The sequence below is a fragment of the Ammospiza caudacuta genome, chromosome 5 (genome assembly GCF_027887145.1).
Source record: "Ammospiza caudacuta isolate bAmmCau1 chromosome 5, bAmmCau1.pri, whole genome shotgun sequence".
In the NCBI taxonomy this organism is placed as follows: Eukaryota; Metazoa; Chordata; class Aves; order Passeriformes; family Passerellidae; genus Ammospiza; species Ammospiza caudacuta.
In genome coordinates this window covers 13,202,481-13,222,502 of record NC_080597.1, presented here as the reverse complement: position 1 = coordinate 13,222,502, position 20,022 = coordinate 13,202,481, and the positions used below count along the sequence as shown (strand labels likewise).

The 20,022-nt window shown below is 39.0% G+C and overlaps 1 protein-coding gene across 5 annotated transcripts in view; it reads left to right on the top strand.

Annotated features, from left to right (window-relative positions):
* DGKI (diacylglycerol kinase iota) overlaps nt 1-20,022 on the top strand; it is a 199,452-nt gene that overhangs the window by 117,533 nt on the left and 61,897 nt on the right. For all 5 annotated transcript variants that reach the window (XM_058804468.1, XM_058804466.1, XM_058804467.1 and 2 more), the window contains 4 exons: nt 221-294; nt 1,548-1,659; nt 4,632-4,831; nt 15,791-15,891. In XM_058804468.1, coding sequence (XP_058660451.1) covers nt 221-294; nt 1,548-1,659; nt 4,632-4,831; nt 15,791-15,891 — 487 coding nt within the window. The remainder of the gene's footprint in view (nt 1-220; nt 295-1,547; nt 1,660-4,631; nt 4,832-15,790; nt 15,892-20,022) is intronic.

The window sequence follows — 20,022 nt, the reverse complement described above, 5'->3', positions numbered from 1 at the left end:
AGAAATTGTGTCATAGTGTTGTGGGGAGGGGGTGGAGGTGGAGGTTTGGAGGGAGAGTGAGGTGAGAGTTTAATGGCTCTGTTACTTTTCAGTTTTGAGCATGACATTTGCAACACATTCCAAGGAAAGTCTTGGGAAAGTTGTTACAAAGCAGCAACACTTCTCTTGTCTCTGGCTCCATTCAGCAATTTCTCTGTGCTCTGTCACTTTGGCTTTGTAGTGTGATGGTACAGACCTGACTCCAAAGATCCAGGAGCTGAAGTTCCAGTGTATAGTGTTTTTAAACATACCCAGGTAAGCTCAAGACAGATTCTTGAAGTTATGCAACAAAAATAACAGTAGTTTTCAAGACAACAGATTTCCTAGGCTGAGTGAATGTGCAAGAAGCATTTTCTCACCTCATTGAGAGCTGGCTCCTTATAATGCTGTTAATGAGATATGCAGAATGTCTTCGGAGTTCAGAGTGCAGCAAAACCATTCCTTAAAAAGTTGAGTATCCTGATACAGTAGAAATGCTTAACAAGCACACTTTGGAAAGCTGTGCATCTTACCTGCAAACAAGTTATTAAAGAGATAGATACCTGTTTTTTTGCTTAATTAGAGTCCAAGTGTGGAAAAAAAGGACAGGGAGAGGAGGGGACAGAAATGGAGAGAGGGGAAGGATGAATATTTTAGCAGTTAAGGAATACCAAGCTGCTGAAAGAAGTCACAGTTTTAAACATGTTATAAGATGTCCTTAATAAAAATAAGGCTGGATTATCAAAAGTTGTTGGTCTCTTGTTCTCTAGAACAGTAGTCTCCAAACTTAATTTGATTGTGCATTTCTGTCAGTAAAAAGCTTTTGAGAACCACCTCAATAAATGTATATTTATCAATTATATACATGTTCCTCTATTCTAGTATTACAAAAAATATGTATGTTTTTAATGTTTGTTTTCTTATTGAAAGTAAAAGTAATAGTTGTCTTCAAACACTCTAATTGTCTTGTCAGTTGTGAATTTTTCTTGCATGTACCCCACTTTGGAGACCATTGCTTTAGACAACCTCCTACTCTGCTCCACATGCAGTCCCAAGCACTTAATCTTTTGAGTCCTGTACTGCAAGCTTCTGCTTGGTGTCACCTCTCCAAAGTTCCCCCTTCTACCTCTTTCAGATCACTTTTACATTTATTCTCTGATGGTAGAAAAGAGACATGCCTCAGCTGTATCTGTTCCTCCTTATTTCTCCCTGCCCACTCAAACTATGCAACGTTTTGCATTCCTTGTACTGAGCTAGCAGGGAGAGGGGAAAGAGGGGCAAAACAGCTTTATGGCTCAACAGCTTACCAGCAGGAATCAAAGCAAATAGGGAGTGCTGCTGCTCTCTGACCTATTTCCTGGTGTTTCCCCATTTTCCTCTCAGAGAGGAACCTGATAAAGTTTATGGCGGGTACACCTGAGGGCGTTGTATCAGCTTGGGAACAAAAAGAACAGCCTGAAAGGCTAAAAGTCAGGACCTCTCAGGGCAAGCTGCTCTCTCCAGCTGGCTCTCCAAACCTGTCCCTGTAGGTATTGTGCTGGCACGATGCCCTGGGGGAACCCTGGTGACCACAGAGACTTTGAGCCGCAGCGTCACGACGATGGCTACATCGAAGTCATCGGCTTCACCATGGCCTCGCTGGTGAGTGCGGGGGGTGCTGCCAGGCTGGGAGGGCTCCCTGGGCAACTCTGCAAAATACTCCTGGTTACTGAAAATCAGATGTGCTTCCCCATAGTCAGATGCTCTGCTGTTAACTGGCAGAGTCAAATACTTCTTTTCTAATAAGAGAAGTGTTATTTAATAATCAAAAGTATTACTTGCAAAATGTGGCTGATTTGCATGCGCAGTGCTCTGAAGTTAAATGGCAAGTTTAACATACAGTAAGAACAGTATGATAAGAGCATGAGGTCATGATTTTACTGTGGCAATGTTCTATGGTCAAATAAACAGTCCCTTTTCTCTTTAACTTTTGTATATTTAATTCTATTGCTGTAAAGTCTATTTTTAAGTATTGCTGGTATATAAATATGAAATATTATATAAATTCATGTCCATTCATTATACGGACATACAGTTTCTATATGTTCACCAAAAGTCTTGTGAAACTTTAGCAATAGATGCGGAAGACTTTATTAGTATTTCTTGCGTGAATTTTATCTCTCCTTTTTATTCTGCTAGAAAAAGGAAATTCAGCCAACAATTTTAATTTGTTAATTTGTCAGTGCACTTTCTTCCAATGCCATCTTTAAAATGAGCTAAAATTGGGATACCATAAAAGCAATCTTGCTGTAAATATCCTGGTGTCCTGCTATGGCAGTGGCCAAACACTGTGACAGTGCCTTCAGGGGCTGGTTAAATGCAGACAGAGTTGGCAATTTTCCCCATGCTTGCACCAGCCTGCCTTAAGGCACTGCAGCTTGGGCTTAGTGTGGCCAGCAGAAGGCCCACAGCTGGACTTGCTGGCAAGTTTTTATAGCTGACACAGCTCCACACCTGGAGGCCTTTGTTGCTTCTGTCTCATGTAAGCTAGTTTAAAACAAAGATGGATAAGCCTCTTTTAGCTAAACTCCCTTGTTGTGTGACCTGCCCTCAGTCCATGTCACTTTCAGTAAATACCCACAATAATGGTGTTTGTTTCCTCAAAGAGGAAGTTAGGCAAATCTAATCTTCAAAGTAAGCAAAAGGCAGTTTTGGTCAATCTTTTCTTTAAAAGTTTGAGTTAAGGATACCTTCCTGGACTTTTTTTTTTTTTAATGGATCTAGTGGATTAGGGAAATAACCGGCAAGAAAAAATTTGTTTATTAGCCATCTTGTGGAATAAAAGTGAGGAGAAGTTTAGGACATGTTTTTGAAAATGCTGTCAAAACTTTAGCATGTACAAACAGACAGTTTTCAATCAGAGGACTTGTTTATTTTTCCCTCTAACACAGCTCTAGTCAATGGAAGTGACTAGACAGGTCTCAGAAGCTACCAACAATTTCAGTTAGGGCTGAATTTAAGAAGTAGGGCCCTTTGAGCTTCTGTTTCTCTTTAAAGGAAGCCTGGTTGAGAACTGTGGGCCTACAGGTGTGCTTTGGTTGTGATGCTGAAGAATGATTATAACCCTAGACAGCTTTGATATAATCCTAACTTGCCTTGTATGTCTCACATGTGCTTGTTGTACCTAAGTGAGTCTGTGAAACCAAGGGAAAGAACTACTTTTTAAAAGGCATTTTTAATTATTGGTCATATTGTCAATTGATCCATAATATTAAGTGCACAGGCCTTGACTTGTGTTTACACTGTTCTCTGTTAGCATTGCATTAATATGAGATTATTTTTCTGCATCTGAGACATGAGAATGAATTGCCAAATAATAGTCATATTCATTAGAAAAAAGCACTTCTGCCCAAACATGTCTGCCTCGAACTTGAAGGATCTGCTCATTGTCTTCCTTGCTTAATTTCTTTGAAATGAATTCTTTAACATGATATTTAATTGTTTTAACAAGGCCCTTCTGCTTGCTCTTTTCAGCCTGTCTAATGTTGAGGTTGACTTGATGTAATAAAAAAAAAGCTTTCATAATAAAAAATTTAAATTTACTAATTCACATTAAGGACCATTCTGTTCAGGAAGGGGAAATAGTTTTTCTGTCTCGCAGATGTATCTAATTAGGGATGTTGTTTTAAAGAGCAAATAACTATTAGCATGACTGTTATTGTAAAAACAAACCAACCAAAACAAATTGAAAGCTTTAGGAATGAGCACAGTTATTAATTTGTGTGTGCACATGTGTGTATATATAGATGATTAGTCCTATAATCCATGTGAGTAGATATCTGCTTGTTGCTTTGCAGTTTTGGGGTGAAAATGCTTTCATTGTGCTCTTTCAGAGTAACTCAGGTATGGAGTACTGCATAAAGGACACTGCCAGCAAAGTGGCATTTTGGATTTTTTAACTGCCTCAGCTGCCTCTGTTCTGAGCTGTCTTTTCCCTGCTTGTCGGAACCCAGGACATCTCTCTGGCTGTCCTGGATGGCTCGAGCCCCTGCCAGGGGGCTCAGAGGCCTTGGCACAGAGCCCAAGACACCTGTGACTTTGAATTTGACCCATGGAGCAAATTATCGCCTTTATATGAAGAATTACAAGTCAAGAGAGTATAAGTAGAATAATAGTTAGCTTGTTATAGAGTGAAAAGTAGAATTTTGAGGTTTCTAGAATGGGGGCTTGGAGTCCCAAGATGGAGGAATTTGGATGTGCTTTGTCCTTCTTTCTCCTTCTTCCTAGCCCCCATATTCTGGGTGATGGTGGCACTTTTGGATTGGTTTAAGGTAGGGACGCACTGAATAACATAGGTGGTAGGTATTGGGAAATTATTGTAAATAAAGTACACGTACTTTTTAGTATAAAAGACAGCACTGACCTGCTGAACAGACCTGGCAGGCCAGAGAAAGAATGTTATAGATAAGAAATAATAAACAACCTTGAAAACCACAGCTGAGGAATCCTGACTCCTTCTTTGACTGCTGGGCTGGGAAAAGACTTGTCTGTATCTCGGGGTCCCTCTGACCAGCAGAGACTCCAAGACCTGCTTGGTGTTTTGTTTGTTTGTGTGTTTTGTTTGGTGCTTGCAGGCTGCTCTGCAGGTGGGCGGCCACGGGGAGCGGCTGCACCAGTGCCGGGAGGTGACGCTTCTGACGTACAAGTCCATCCCCATGCAAGTGGACGGCGAGCCCTGCCGGCTGGCCCCCTCCCTCATCCGCATCTCCCTGAGGAACCAGGCCAACATGGTGCAGAAGAGCAAGAGGAGAACATCCATGCCTTTGCTGAATGAGTGAGTTGCACACGTGCATGTCCTAGAGGCAGGAGGCCCGTGTGGGGCAGTGTATTCTGTCGTGGATTTTGCATGTACTGGACTTGCAGCGCATTTGAAAAATAAATTAAAAAAAAAAAAATCACATCTTCTGAAGTCCCTTTTCACTCTATTGTAAATACTTACCTGACTTTCTTTTACTCTTTATCTTCTGAGTTACTCTTGTCTTGCTTTCAGACTGGTGTTCTATCTTTCTGTTATGTATTTATTTATTTAGAGAGGTTTCTGCAGGCTTGGCAGTGTGCCCCTTGGCTTTCGATGGTTCTGCATATGTATGCCATTTGCCCTTGAAGTTTTTTTGATTTAGTTTCTCAGCTTTATTGATCTGCTTTTTAAGCTGCATTGAAGACCCCGTAAGAAATTGCCACAATCAAGAGCTAATCAGAACATATTTCAGTCTTTGCTGTGAGCACATGCTGCCTGGCAGAGTCTATGGAGAAAAATTTGAATGTCCTGAAAGAACTGTTTGTACTTTGTAAGAAATCCTTCTCCAGTATAGAAACTCAAATGAGAAATGAGTATTGTAAATGTGACTAGAGAAAAGCTGAGATTGGAAACTAGTAGCTTGTGAAGAGGAATACGCAGAACTAACATTCCTTTTCATGATTACACTTTCTTTACCAGTACTGCAATTATAATTTAATCAGAAGGAACCTAAATAGTAAAATTTTAACCCATGAAAGTGGCCACCCAATAAAATAATTTAGATTATTTTGTAGAGGGTATTATTGTAATCCTTGTAGAGGTCTTTATTGCTGGTAAAATGACTGTGCAAGGGACTTTGCTGTTTTTCATAAAATATTCCAAATATGAAGCAAAACAATTGATTCCTTATCCAAAGATACTGAACTAATGCCCTGAAGTTATTAAGGATCCACATTTAATTCAAACACTCATCCACTGAGGCTTTAATATTTCTGGGGAAATGGGTGGGGGAATTTTGCTGTTGCAATTGTAATGGTGAGGCAAATTCTGTGAAGAGATGTAATACCTTCCAAAAGACTAACTCCTATAACTGGGAAAAAAAAGGACAAGGTCTTAGGTACACCTTTTCTCTTCAGCTATCTTAAAAGTTGTGTCCCTTACAGCTGTATATCTAGAGAAAGATCCTGCTTTACTTCAAACTTTGACTCCAGCCCTTAAGAATTTTTTTCATTCCCTGGCTGTCAATCTATTAATATAATCAAAGCCACCCTGGTTACTTTCAACAGGTTCCTGTTCAATTTAGCACTTTGTTCTCTTACTGAGACTAATTCTTTAAGTTGCAGTAGAAACCCATTTCTCTAATGTGCAATTTCTCTTTGCCTGGAAAATATATAAGATACAAAATACTCATCTTTCTTGAGCAGAGAATAGCAGACTCTTAACCATGGGCAGCAGGGCCCAGTTTCACCCAACCACAACTCCTCACTCTTCAGTGAAAGCAAAGGGCAGCCCTGGGACATCTTTTTCTGCACTGAAGGAGGCTAATGCAAATGTAAAAAGAGAATTCATGGTATTTCAAACTGATAATTAGAATGGGTTAGGTTTGGGTTTTTAGATCTGAATTTAAACTGTGGTAGGGAAATCGAGATTTCTAGTATATGCCAATTGTCAAGGGGATATTCTTTGTGGTTTAGCTTGATTTAAATGTGCCATGGTACACTAAATTGCTGTCAGAGTCCTTTGATTTGGCTGACGTATTTTTCTGCAGATCTGTGTCTTGGGAAAATGCAAATGATCTGTCAGGAACTGTAGTCTCAGCTTCACATATCAGAAACTGTGTGTGTAGATATTTACATCTATTTCTATATATATCTGTATATGTACTTCACTCTGAGGTGTTAAAAAGGAAGGAGAGAGCACTTGAATCTTCTCTTACTGTGATAAAAAGTAAACGACTTGTTAAAAGCTAAAATCTAGGAAGAATATTATTATTGTAAGAATTTCATTCAATATAATTCTGATTGGTAGTATTGCACAAGTGAAGAAATTTGTAATATGTTTATCTATTTTTCTTAACTTGATCTCTAGGATATAACTCCTTGTTCTGTTGGAATCCCCCAGTGAGCCTTGTATGGGATGGACGTGATAGATGAAGGGTTTTTTAATGACTATCATTTAAATGTTAGATGTGTGAGATAAGTCAGTGGGTCTGGAGCTATCCTTAATTACTAGACAGCTCTTCTTGAGCTCCTTGCCAGGAAAGCAATTAGAAAATTATCTTGGTCACAGAAATGCAGATTTATTATTATTGTCAGCTTTGATATTATTGCCATATAAAAAGTGGGAGTGAGTAGAACAAGACTTGACTTGAAGAAGTTTTATACTGCTCCTGTATTTTTTGTCCTGATAATCTTTTTTCTGTGTTTTTTTTTTCTCTTTGAAACACTTGTTGGCTAAATTCTCATTCCTGTTCTCCACTATCGATCACAGTAGAATGTGCAAGAGACAACACAGCTTGTTTTCTGTGACTGAGCCAAGAATGTGGCTGTTGAGAGCTATACCAAAAATTAGGGAGAATAAGAAGAGAAACTGTGGTTCAGTTTTTCCAGAAATAATTTTCTGAGTAATAACTCCTGCATAGTATATTCCCCAGTAAGTTTCAGTTAATGAACACTTGCTGAATTGAAAAATTTTGCTCTCACTGACTTTGGCTTGAGGGAGAGCACCCTGCATAATGGAAGAGAAAGAAGAGGAAAGATCTTCTAGATAAGACATATTTGATGCATTCAAGAAAAAGAAAGGGACCATTTGAATATAAATACTAAGGGTGAATATAAACACTAAAGATGAATATTAATAAAATGCAAGTTTCCCTAAGGTATGAGCAAGAGGAATGGAAACAGCAACTTGTCATTGTAGATACAAAATCTCCAGTAAGGGTATTTTTTCCTTAAACAGTAATTAGTTGGTCAACCCTTGGAGACAATTCCATCCATCTGGATCTCAGCTTTGATGTTTGTTTGCGTTTCTGGACCTGCTTCCAAAGTCTTGTTGCTTTGAAATTTTTCAGTGCCTGTGGAAGAAGTTCTGGGATCCCTTGTCTTGTATAGTTATGTTCTGGGCTTTTCACTGCTCCTCACTTGTGTCTTTAGAAAGCTCCTGTGTGCCACATAGCAGTGATTTTGTCCATTTGCATGTCTTCAGTTGCTCTTGGCTTCCTAGTGTGGGCTCAGAGCTCTGCATGGCCCTTCATTCAACGTTTACGTGACACATTCCTTTTGTTTCTGTTTAAATGTTGTGTGTGTCTTTCTCTTTCTTTCTTCTCTTCCACTCCTCTCTCTGTCTCACCTTTTTTTCTTGTCTGTCCTCACTGTGTGCTGTTTTTCTCCTGGCCACTCATTTCCTGCTGCCTTATAGTATCCATAAAGTGCAGTCTGCTGACCTGAGGAGAGTCTCGGCTCCCCCTGATTCCTTCACTGTGTGAGTATCTGGCTTTTTTCTATTCTAAAAGTTCCACAGACTTTTGTTATTACCCTGTGTCATTCAGCTTAGAGATGGGGCAGTAAAATCCAGAGACAAATGGGAAGAGGGAGCTCAGATGACCGCATGACTGATGGGGCACAGTTCCACAGTAGCCAAGTAAGGTGAGCAGGACATGTCTGGTGATGGGTGACCAGGTTCAGCCATCAGCCAGCTCCCCAAACATCCATGGCAACAGGCACATCTGAGGTTTAATGCCAGGCATCATTCCTGGAAAGAATTGAGATGAGATATTTTCAATCCAGCACAGGAGGTTTCCTCTGAACATGAGGAGAAAATGCTTTTTATCATAAGGTTGACAGAGCGCTGGCACAGGTTGCCAAGAAAGGTTGTAGAATCTTTATTTTTAGTCATAATCAAACCCTGCCTGGACATGGTCCTGGACAGCCTGCTCTAGGTGGTCCTGCTTGAGCAGGGGCTTGCACCAGATGAACTCTAGAGATCTCTTTCAGCTTCAACCATTCCGTGATTCTATGAAATTTCAGAAAGCTCCAAGTGCTTCATTACTATTTTGGAGAAAGGAAAGATTTTCAGTCTGGTGTGCCTTTTCTGTGGGTCCAGTTTGCTGTATTCTGCTGACAAGCATAAAGTAATGAAACCAACTTGCCTCACCAATTCAGCATCTGAATCAGCCTCTAGAAAAAATTGAGGTAACCCTTATTTCTTACACAGAACTTTGAGCCATGTGTCTAAGAGAACGAGTACTACTTCCAAGCTCAGGGATATCCCTTGGAAAATGACCTCCAAGTTTTGATGCAGTTCATTTTAATGTCCCATTTGATATCAGCTGTCAGAGTAAAGCAGGGAGAGAAAGACATGCAAGCCCCAAACTAATTTGAAAGTCAAAGTTGTTCTCTATCTTAAAATCTATAAAAATAGATTAAGCATGCTGCTGCACTGGGGCTGCCAATTAATGTGTCTGGCAAATTAAAATAGGAACCCATGAGGTAACACAGAAATATGATTTGGATTATGATGGCTTTGAGATTCAAATATTGCTTTGTGGTTTTTTGTTGAACAACATAGAAGACGACTGAGTTCCAGTTAGTACTGAACAGCAGGGCAGATCCTACTGAGACCTGGTGATGGATTATAGCCTGTCTTAGATAAATGTCAGGATTTCTGCAGCAGGAGATGCATGGGAGTTTAGGGCAGCCAATTTATTAGGCTCGTGTGGTCTTTTTTTGCAGAGACAGTAGAACTGTAGTGTGATCCATTGCAAATGCTTATACAAGGTGTGTAAGTAAATACAAGCATTGTATTTTTGAAGGTCTTTTAAAAGGAAGGTGAAAACTTGCATTTTCCTGCTGGGTGTTCAGAGATGAGAAGATGCATATGTGAGAGTACATTTGTCTTGTGTGGTTGATGCTGAAAATTACCATTGAAAAATGAGATATTTACTTGTGTAGCCCCTGCATTTCTTCTACAAGTGGAATAAACACTGTGGGTAGGGTAATATTTTTTCAGTTACAAAATCTGCATAAATAAAAATACAAATACCACTGTATTGGTAAATACTACTCCTTTATGGAGTTTGTGGTAATGACTGCAGCAGAGTATGTGTATAAAACCTGTGTGAATAAAAAAAGAGTAATAGAAAATAGTATTTTTGCTTTTAGAGGTTCAAATGCCAAACAAAATCAACCTTCTCAGGCTGAATATGGTTACTGTTTATAAGAGGAGAGTCTAATAAAGAACAGTAGGAGACAAAGTGTAAGGGAGAAAGTAATAGAAAGTGAACTGCTCTCCAAATGCAGAGTTAAGGATGAAAATGCTTAGAGATATCTTCTCCTTTTTTTTCTGAAACATGATTTATAGGGAATTGAGTCTCCTCATTTCTTATCAGTTTTTCCTGTTTAGCATGTGGATTTCTGAATGTGAAGCTGTCCTGTGTTCCCTGGCAGCCCAGAAAGCCAGCCATAAACTGTGCTGCAGCTGAAGCAGCATGGCCAGCAGGTCCAGGGAGATGATTCTGCCCCTCTGTTCTGCTCGTGTGAGACCTCACCTCTAGTGCTGCATCCAGCTTCAGGGTCCCCACCATGGCAAGGATGTTCACCTGTTGGAGTGAGCTCAGCAGAGGGTCCCCAAGGTGATTAGAAGGATTGGGCACCTCTCCTATGAGGAAAGGCTGAAAGAATTGGGATTGTTCAACCTGGAGAACAGGAGCTTTGGGGTAACCTAATTGTGGCCTTCCAGTACCTGAAGGGAGCCTACAAGAAACGTGGAGAAGGGACCATTTACAAGAGCATGTGATGACAAATGGAATAATTTCACCTGAAAGAGAGTAGGTTTGGATTAGGTATTGGGAAGGAATTCTTGACGGTGAGGTGCTGGGACAGGTTGCCCAGAGAGGTTGTGGGTGCCCCATCCCTGGAGGTACTCAAGGCCAGGTTGGATGAGGCTTTGAACAACCTGGTCTTGTGAAAGGTGTCCCTGCCCATGGCAGGGGAGTTGGAACTAAGTGATCTTTAAAGTACCTTTCAACCCCAAAAAATTCTATAATTCTCTTTAGAGGGATTATTACTTATGGGAGAACATGCTGTGCCTGGAAGGGTAATGTGTGAGAGAAGCACAGTTAGCATGCAGGAGAAGAAAAGCAAGTTTCAGATTCTACTGGGAACTTCAGAATGTGTCTGTACTTTAAGTGTCTTTGTGGGTGTAGCTCTACAAAGCCAAATGTGTTTGCTGAAGAAATTGTGAGATAAGAAAGTACCAAAGAACTCACTAGGGTTAGCCAAGGTTAACCTGGCTTATCTGGGATAACACTTATGTCCTGGTTTTGGCTGCGTCATGGCCAATTTTCTCCCTAATAGCTGTACAGAACTGTTTTTTTGATTCATGGCAAGAGTAATGTTTTGGTTATTGCTAAGTGGTGTTTATCCCAAGTAAACACTATTTTCAGTGTCTCACACTCTGCTGCTGAGGAGCTGCACTCAATGCTGGGAGAGAGTGAGGCCAGGTAAGCTGACACAAACTGGCCAAGGGGATGTTTCAAACCAGAGAAGGTCACGCCCAGTGTGTAAACTGGAGGAGTTACCTGGGAGGGGTCTGACTGCTCTTTGGGGATATGCTGAGTGCTGAGCAGTTGTGCATCTCTTTTTTCTCTCATGTTTGTTACTCTCTCTACCCCCCTATTATTATTATTATTATTATTATTATTATTATTATTATTATTATTATTATTATTATTATCATATTTATTATTACTATTATACTATTTTGTTCTGTCATGAAATTCTTACCCCATCTGTGAGGTTTATCTTTTCTTTCCAATGCTTCTTCTAACCTAGGGGGCTGTCCTTTGGCCCAACACCCTATGACATGGCTGCTCATCTAGCTCAGATTCCCAAATGAAAGAAAAAAATATATGGTAGAGTTTATAATTGCAAGGGTTTGTGTTTTTTTTTTTTTTTTTTTAGGTAAAGAGTTTAGCAAGATCTTCACCTTAAAATAGTCAGGAACTTTTGTGAAGCATTGAAGTTCCCCCATAGAAGGGGCTGAATGAGTTTGCTCTGTTGTGGCAGTTCTTATGTTTCAAGTAGATAGATGCTGTCAGAAACTTATTTTTAATGTACCATTTCCAAGCTTTGTCAATGTAGTCTTGAAAGTAAGGTGAATTTCCTTTTTCTCTTTTGGCTACAGCTTTCCTCTTTCCAATTGCTCTAAATGGCTGAATACTGAATTAATTTTTCATGTTTATTTCTTCTCTAGGAGACAGGTAATTCATTAATCATTCATTGTCACTGCAAACATCCCCTAAAAGACTGATTTTTTTTTTTTTTTACTCAAGTATTTTTTGTATGGGGGGAAGTAGATTTCCTTTTCTGTTTACTGAATCATGTTAAAATTTGTGTGTAAGGTGGTATGGGCTGTGTTCTTGGAGATCTATCAGAAATTTGTCACTGGATGCTGTAGACTTGTTGGACTGTTTATTCTTATCATTCCTTTCTCTGTGGAGACATGAAGTGTAAGAAATGGTTGACTGGGTTCATAAATAATTGAAATAGGGATTGGGGTATTTATAATTTACAAGTCTGTCTCCCCAGCTGAATCAAGCTGGTTTGTGGCAGAAGTGTAGCTGTGTGCTGTGCAGGAGTGCCAGGCTTGGGCAGGACCCAAGCTTGCTCTGCCTGTGCTCTTCCCTGGGTGACTGGAAGCAGGAGCACGTGTCCTAGGAAAACCAGCTGTGCTCCAAGTGAGCTGTCTGGCATCCTCTCACTTGTTGCTGGATGATTAATAGGGGTGAGGAACTCACAGTTTCATCAAAAGCCAAGTGTGTTTCCTAGATGAAAGATCTTGGGGAAGATTCATATTTAGGTTTGTGTTTAAATGAAATCATTATAAATAATAAACATGAACAAACGGAATGTTTTATTTGACCTCAATCTTTATTTACATCCTCATGAGGCAAATGACATTTAGGATTTAGTTCTGTAGATTGATGTGTTTGTGCAATGAGTTCCTAATTAGATTCTTTAGGAAGTAATAGACTTCATTAATCTGTACTTTCAAGTACTTTTTGTTGGCTATGTAATACACCATGTAAAAAAATAATTAAGAGGTAAGTAATTTAAGTAATTTAGGTTGAATTAAAGTGCAGCAATCTCTCCAAATTTATTTATAAATTGCTGCTTTATGTGGAAAGCTTTTCTTCCTCTTGTTGCAGTTAAGCAAGTTGTTTTACACAGTGTTTAGAGACATCTATTTCTATTAATACTGTACAAATGTTTCTGTTCAGTGACATCTATCACCCTGTTATTTGCTTTTACATGGGCATGCTTATGTATTTAATCATTCTGGTTTCTGGATATACTGAGTATGTCTGAACAAAGACAAATTGATCTATTTGTATAATAATATGGATTATGATGCAGTGTCCATGAAAACTGCAGTAGTGTTGATAGTGGAAGTATTTTGCTCAGCTCCATTAGATAGAGTTGTGTGAATGAATGAGTTAATTAGTTTGACTGATGAGGACAATATACCCTGGTGTCAATTGCTGCTAGTCTGATAGCACAAGAAATGAATATTCAAGTACTGAGTTTTAGAATCAAATTTATTTTGAATAGGTAATAAAATTTAGTGACACAATGTGTCAGCCAGTGAGTATTATAAGAGAACAAAGGGTGTTTGCAAAGAACTGATGAATAAAACCATCAAGCTTCAGTTACTGAATAAATGTCTCTTTTGTGCATGTGTCAATACACACATGTTTTTAGGTATGACTGTATATGTTTACTTGTGTTATGAATATGCTGCTTGTGACTGGACCTCGCTAAGGTATAAATCTCTACCCTGTAGAAAGGAATTCCTTGCGTTGCTATTTCTGGTAATAGCTTATTTTCTATAGAAAGCTACTGTTTCCAAGGTTACAGTTTTTTTACTAAGATAACTAAACTTTTCAAACGGACAAGAGGCCAAGTTCTGTTTCTCTCCATTTGTATGTTTTAGCACACAACCTGTTTATGTAGTGGTTTTAGCATGTCTTTAAAAAAATGGAGTGAGAGGAGGGCAGAACAGAATACCAAACTCTGGTACTTGCCAGCTGATTGCCCTCCTACACTGGACCTGCTCCTATTTCTCCTCAGAAAATACATCACACTTTAGATGGGGTGCTTGTTGCTCCTGCAGAAAGAGTCAGATATACAGTGTGTCTACATATAAAAAATGATACTTTTTATATACTTTTATACTTTTGCAAAAGCATGGGAATATTTTCTTAAATATTTTCTAATGAAAAGAGAATTTTGGAGAGTGTATGTGTGGATTTTGGAAGAAAAAAAAAAATTCTAGACTTTCTTAATTTTAGATACTTTTCTTCCTCCAGCTCCAAGCAAAGAAAAAGACCTTGCTCACTTCTTTTCAGGTGAAAGGACTAATTTGACTCAGAAGGTGATACTGCACATGCAGTAGGTTGCCATCGGCTTCAAGCTAAGAAATAACATTTGTTTTTCTTCCTTACATGGCATTAGGTAGTGAGTCAGCATATCTACAGAAGCCAGTGTTATCTTTCTCTCCCCTTGGTGTCCAAACACCATCCTGTGTGTGATGGAGTTTGGACACCAACAGGCAGGTTGGAAGGGAGGCAATTAGCCAAGGTTTGGCAGATGTTGGCATGAGATCATCCTGTTTTCCTCTCCTGCTTTCATGAGATCCAGATTATTCATTGTGATAATGAGTTTGAAATGAGGCCCATTGTGATAGAACATAAGTCTACCACTGATTAATTGATGACATTAGTAAAGAAAATTCACATTTGAACCGGTGTTTAGAAATGAGATAACACATGTAACATTTGTGAGATGTGCCTTGTCCTTCACTAGCAGTGCAAATGCTATAAATCAAATAGTTTAAAATTGAGAAAGAAGCCAAACTGTATATTTATGAGAGTACACAGCATTATGCCTTTGAAAATTCAGAGTGTATTAGTCAATATTACTGTAGGCAGAGTCCTGGTACTAACAAGATTAAAACAGAAAATATAGACAGTCTTTTACTAAAATCACAGAGTGAGTAATCTACTTTTAACTGACCTAGGGCTGAGTTCCTATAGGGCAGACATTTGCTATGTGTGTTATAAACACAAATTGTCTCTTTCTCTTTAAAAGTGGAAGATTCTAGTGTGGCTAAATGAATTTGGATAGCATCTAGCTAAACGTAAAAAAAAATCAAACAATAGGTTACATTAAGGTAGTAACTAGTATGAAATGAAAAAGAAAGCTTTTCTGGACAAATTTCTATCCATATTTATATGGACATTTCATGTTAAGTATATGAACACCTAATTTCTAGAAACTGACTTATTGAGTCTTTCAGTAGGTCAGTATCTAGAAATACCGAGGTATCTAAATCAAACTAAATTCTGTAAAAGCGAGGTTGCCATACTGCTACTTGCTTTTAAAAGTCCTCCTCGGTTCTGAGTATTAGACTCAGAACTTTCGAAATCTGGTTCTTAGCCGCATTTTTGTTGACTGTTTCTCAGACCTGAGATGCTGGATCAGGATCCTTCAGTAATGTGGTGTAGATGCTCTCCTGGGCAGAAGTTGTCCTGAGATACTTCCCAAGAACCATCTTTCTGTGTCTTGAAATTCAAGTTGGCAGATCTATCTACTGGCTGTGGTGGGGCTCTAAGAATTTACACAAAGTGAAACTGGAGAAGAGTGGGGTAGCTACAGAGGGGTATAAGAATTCAGAAGAAACCTTTGCAGTTTCAGGTCACACAAACACCAACAGGATTCTTGATCTTTGTTATTATTTAAGGTGTAATATCTATGCTGTTGTGCAGTAGAAAGTCATAATTGTAAATGCAGGCATAGGCCTGTGGGGACATGGCTCACGTCTGAAGAGGCTTGTGCATTTTCTTCTTTCAGAGAAGATTGAAATCCCTTCATATCCTGTTTTCCTTTGCTCTTTCAGGGAACACTCTGTCTAAGAAGCTTTCTTGTTTTCTTGCAGTCCTCATTCCATCCCAGATCGCCTGCGGATCAGAGTGAACAGGATTAATTTACAAGAGTACGAGGGGCTACATTACGACAAGGAAAAGCTCCGGGAAGCTTGTAAGTTGGGAGAAGCCAGATTGTGGCTGCTTTTGGTAGAACATTCTGTACAAACCTTACTTTGACCAAAACAACCCCTACCCCAAAAATAACAACAAAAACCCCCAAAAACAGAGTCAAGCACACACTTTTGGATGAGTAATATCGAGAGTATGCTCATCTATATGTGCATATGTACAAATGTGTTCTCTCTATATAAATAGCATCTATAGAGATCATGTGTAGATATTCCACTGCTTTCTTATTTAAATATGTTTCTTATTATTATATTTATTGTAAAATAAGTGTTTTGTACACAGAGATTTTTTTATTAATGTCTTTCTGTTGGTTCTGCTGGGTTTCTAGTACATGAAACTGTACCAGATTTTATGATTAGCATCAGATTTCAAGCTGAGTGGGAGAGCATGATATATTTGATATTGAGAATGTGCACTGACCTGGAACATGATTCTTGCACAGGTACATTTATCTTGGGGAGCAAATCTGGGTTCCCCACACCCTTATTCTTTACCAGCCTTCAGTTTTCCATTTCAGAGAATAATCGCTGTTTTGTTTCCTCATGTAATGGTTTAATTGCTGTGTTTAGGGGTAAGTCAAAAGCAGACAGTGGTTGCTTTGGCAACAATGATGATGACAATCTGAACTTAAAAATGGAATTCCTTTCCTTGGTGACACACAAAGTCATTAATCAATGAGGGACAGGGCTTCTTGTGATAACAATTTAATAGTCTTGTTATGCATCTGGCTCATTATTCATATTAAATTACAAGCATGAGTGTTTGTTGTGCAACAGAGCTTCAGTTCCCTCTGCAATACAGAGTGCTTTGGTAATTACAGGATGGCAATCCTTTTAATTGGTTTGCTTATCTTATTGTTAGAAGATAGTTAAACTGTATCCATTTCACTCTTCCAGTCCTACCCCTCCTCAATTTACTATCTCTCCTTACACCAAAAGAATTGAAATAGCTTAAATTTTAACATAGGTCTTGACAGCCTTAAGTGAAGTTAGTGGAATTTGGTCATATTTAAAGCAATCAAAGCCTTCACTGGACTGAGAAGAATTTTAACAGGATCAGGATTATTCCTCACTGGAGCAGAACTTACTTCATGTTTAAATTGAGAGTTTGACATTGAGTAGATTTCAGGCCACACTGTACACAACTCCCCAACACTGTCAGAAACAACTTGGCTCATTTGAGGGTTTCCCATCTGAGGAGAGGTATTCTCATCCATCCTTAGTATGGATGCAAATTTTCTGTGTCTGTAGTTAGGACACTCCTTTGTCCTTAGGAGCCATTACATGTTCTGACACAAAACATACAACTTCTTACACTATTGTCACTGCAGGAGTAGATGTGTATTTATTTGCCACCTGCCAAAATTCATAATGATAACATTATAAGAAAATGCCAGCAACTGATCTAACATCCTGGTTTTGTATTTCATATGGATTTGATCACTTAGTAGGAGTGTGCTTAAGAGGTTATCATTCAAAAAAGAGATGTTTGTTCATTAAGACTTAAAATGATTGCTTTTGGACATTGGTAGGTCATTTGTAATGAAACACTTTTGAATCTTTTAAGTCAATGCATATCCACCATGATAATGTAACATAGTTGAATTGTACTGTTCTCCCCAGATATTTTTCATTTAGTTGTTTTTCCTACTACTCCTCTTTTAACTGTCCCAGTAATGCTTGTGCATTACTGTTGTTACTTACTTTAAGAATGTGAGAGAGCAAATATCCCCATTATCCTAAAAGAGACCAGAAGAAAAGATACTTCACCTTAGTCTTTGCAGTATGAATGTCTCCCTAGATGCTTGCAGGAGACCAAGTTTATCTACTTGCTCAGGCTTTGGCAGAATACTTACAACTGAATCCAGAATGCTGTACTTAATATCCATTTTTCATCCACAAGGATTAAAACAGTTCAACCTCCCTAAATAATTTGAGAACCAAGTACAATCTCACAGCAGTCTGAACAGGAAAAGGAAGCCAGTTAATAAGGAGTTGTCCCTTAAGGAAAAATAGCAAAGAACCTATTACGGTTTTTGCCTGTTACGTGTCTCCGTGATACATTTTTGAGAGCTCTAACCTCACTGTAACAATCTGGATCATTTTAACTCACAGTGAATACATTAATCCCACTTGCTTACTTGTAATACTGATTTGAATCTATCAACTATTTCACCTAAGATTGTCTTCTGACATAGAGGAGCTCATGATACAAAATGTTCCATGAAGATTAATCTTCACTCTGCTGGAGGTAGACACTTCATTTTGAAAGCCTCCAGAACAATTCAAGAATGTCATTTTGTCCTTTGAAGGGCATGACTGTCCTCAGCTCATTCTCCTTCTGTTGTTTTCTACTTTTCTTGTCAATGCAGCTGGCATTTAACCCAGATGCTGTTTCTGAATTGTCCCTTTCTTCCCTCCCCTTGCTGCTCCTTTTCTCCTGTCAGCATCTCAGTATTGTGTGGGGGATGATTAATGATGGTACAGAGGGTGCTTATTGATCCTTCAGTGAGGAGGGATGAATGCTTTGATGCAGCATTTTAAGAAAGGGATGTATGTTGGCATTTTAGTTATGTTTTAATATTCTTCACTGCAAATGTAGTTGTCTTTTCTAACACCTCCTTATTCATGTCCTAAGCACTTGCCACCGAAGTCACAAGCTTCACCATCTCTGGCCAATGTGAGAGTTGTACATTACAATGACCACAACTAAGATTATCTCACTCAAGAAGTGAGGTGGACTGATGTCTCTAGGTGGACAGAATTTATTTCTGCCTCTGCTGCCTGCTTATCTTGTGCGCGCTATCTCTCTGGCTTCCTGTTATAGCAGTAAAGTGTGATCCAAAGCAGCACTGTGGGTGAACAATTGAGTTATTTTTAAGACAGCAAAATCTTTCTGTGTGACTCTGTATTTTCTCCTTTCCAATATAACTAAGAATTTCCTGACAATGGAGGCATATGTGGAAACCAATTTGGTTTAAAAAAAAGGCAACAAACAAACCAAACATAAGCTAGTCACCTAGTGATCTTCTGTGCTTCTTAGTTCTTCCTTGCAACACCATTTCAGATTTGCACCATAAAAATATATCAGTGAAATAACCCACCATAAGCAGTTACTGAACAGTTGTGGGGTTTTTTAATAGGGTATGTTAACCCTTACTGCCCTTAGCTTGTTGTGTGTGCCCTAGCCATGGAGAATAATTTTATCTTCCTCAGTACCACTAAGATTAAGGAGGAATCATACCCAGTTGCAGTGATGACAGTATTAGAAATAACTCTCAGCCTTGTGTCAGCTCTGGGTTTCCCATACTTTCTTTTACACAGAGCCAGCTGCTCCTTATGTCCTCTAGAATAAAATGGCACACTAGACTCAAGAGAAATGTTAAAAGAAAATTTAGTTCCATGTGTTTAACAATTGGACTGTAACCTAACATTCCTTTTCAGTGCAGCCTCCTTGCTGTGTGTGTGTGCATGATGCTGTAACATGATGGGAGCTTAACCTTGAATTCTTTTCTCTTTGATTATCTGTAGCTAAATGTCTATAATATGTGTGCCTCTAATATCTGTGGGTTACCTGAGGATTTTGGGGTCATCCTAGGAGCTCTTACCAGATACATGGGGGTACACAGAGTGACAAGCTTGTGAGTCTTTGTGATGTGTACATGTACAGTGATACTGTAGCTTCCTCATACCAGAAATGCACTTAGAAGCCTTGATCTATCAAAGGCATTCTGGCTCTTTAAAACATAGGGATATCACAGGTGAAGCTATTTGGAGACCAGCTCGTGTGATTTTTGAGCAGCTAGCTAAATAAGAAAGGGCCAACACTCAGGACTTGGTATTTATATCCTGAATATGTAATATAAAAGTCAGCAGGGAGCAGAAGACTTCCTGATGAGCCACGAAGGAAATGTGCTTATATTGGGAAGCAATTTTGAGCTGGGTGGATTTAGACAAGGTAGGTTGTGCAGATACAAACCTTCTCTTTCATCTGCTAAAGGATGCACCAATGGGCATTTATTTGTCAGTAGATCTCTCTGGGCACGTGGTAGAAGCTCCATAAAAGAAAATATTACCTTCAGTCTGCTTAGAGGTCAGTGCCTTGCTCTAACAAC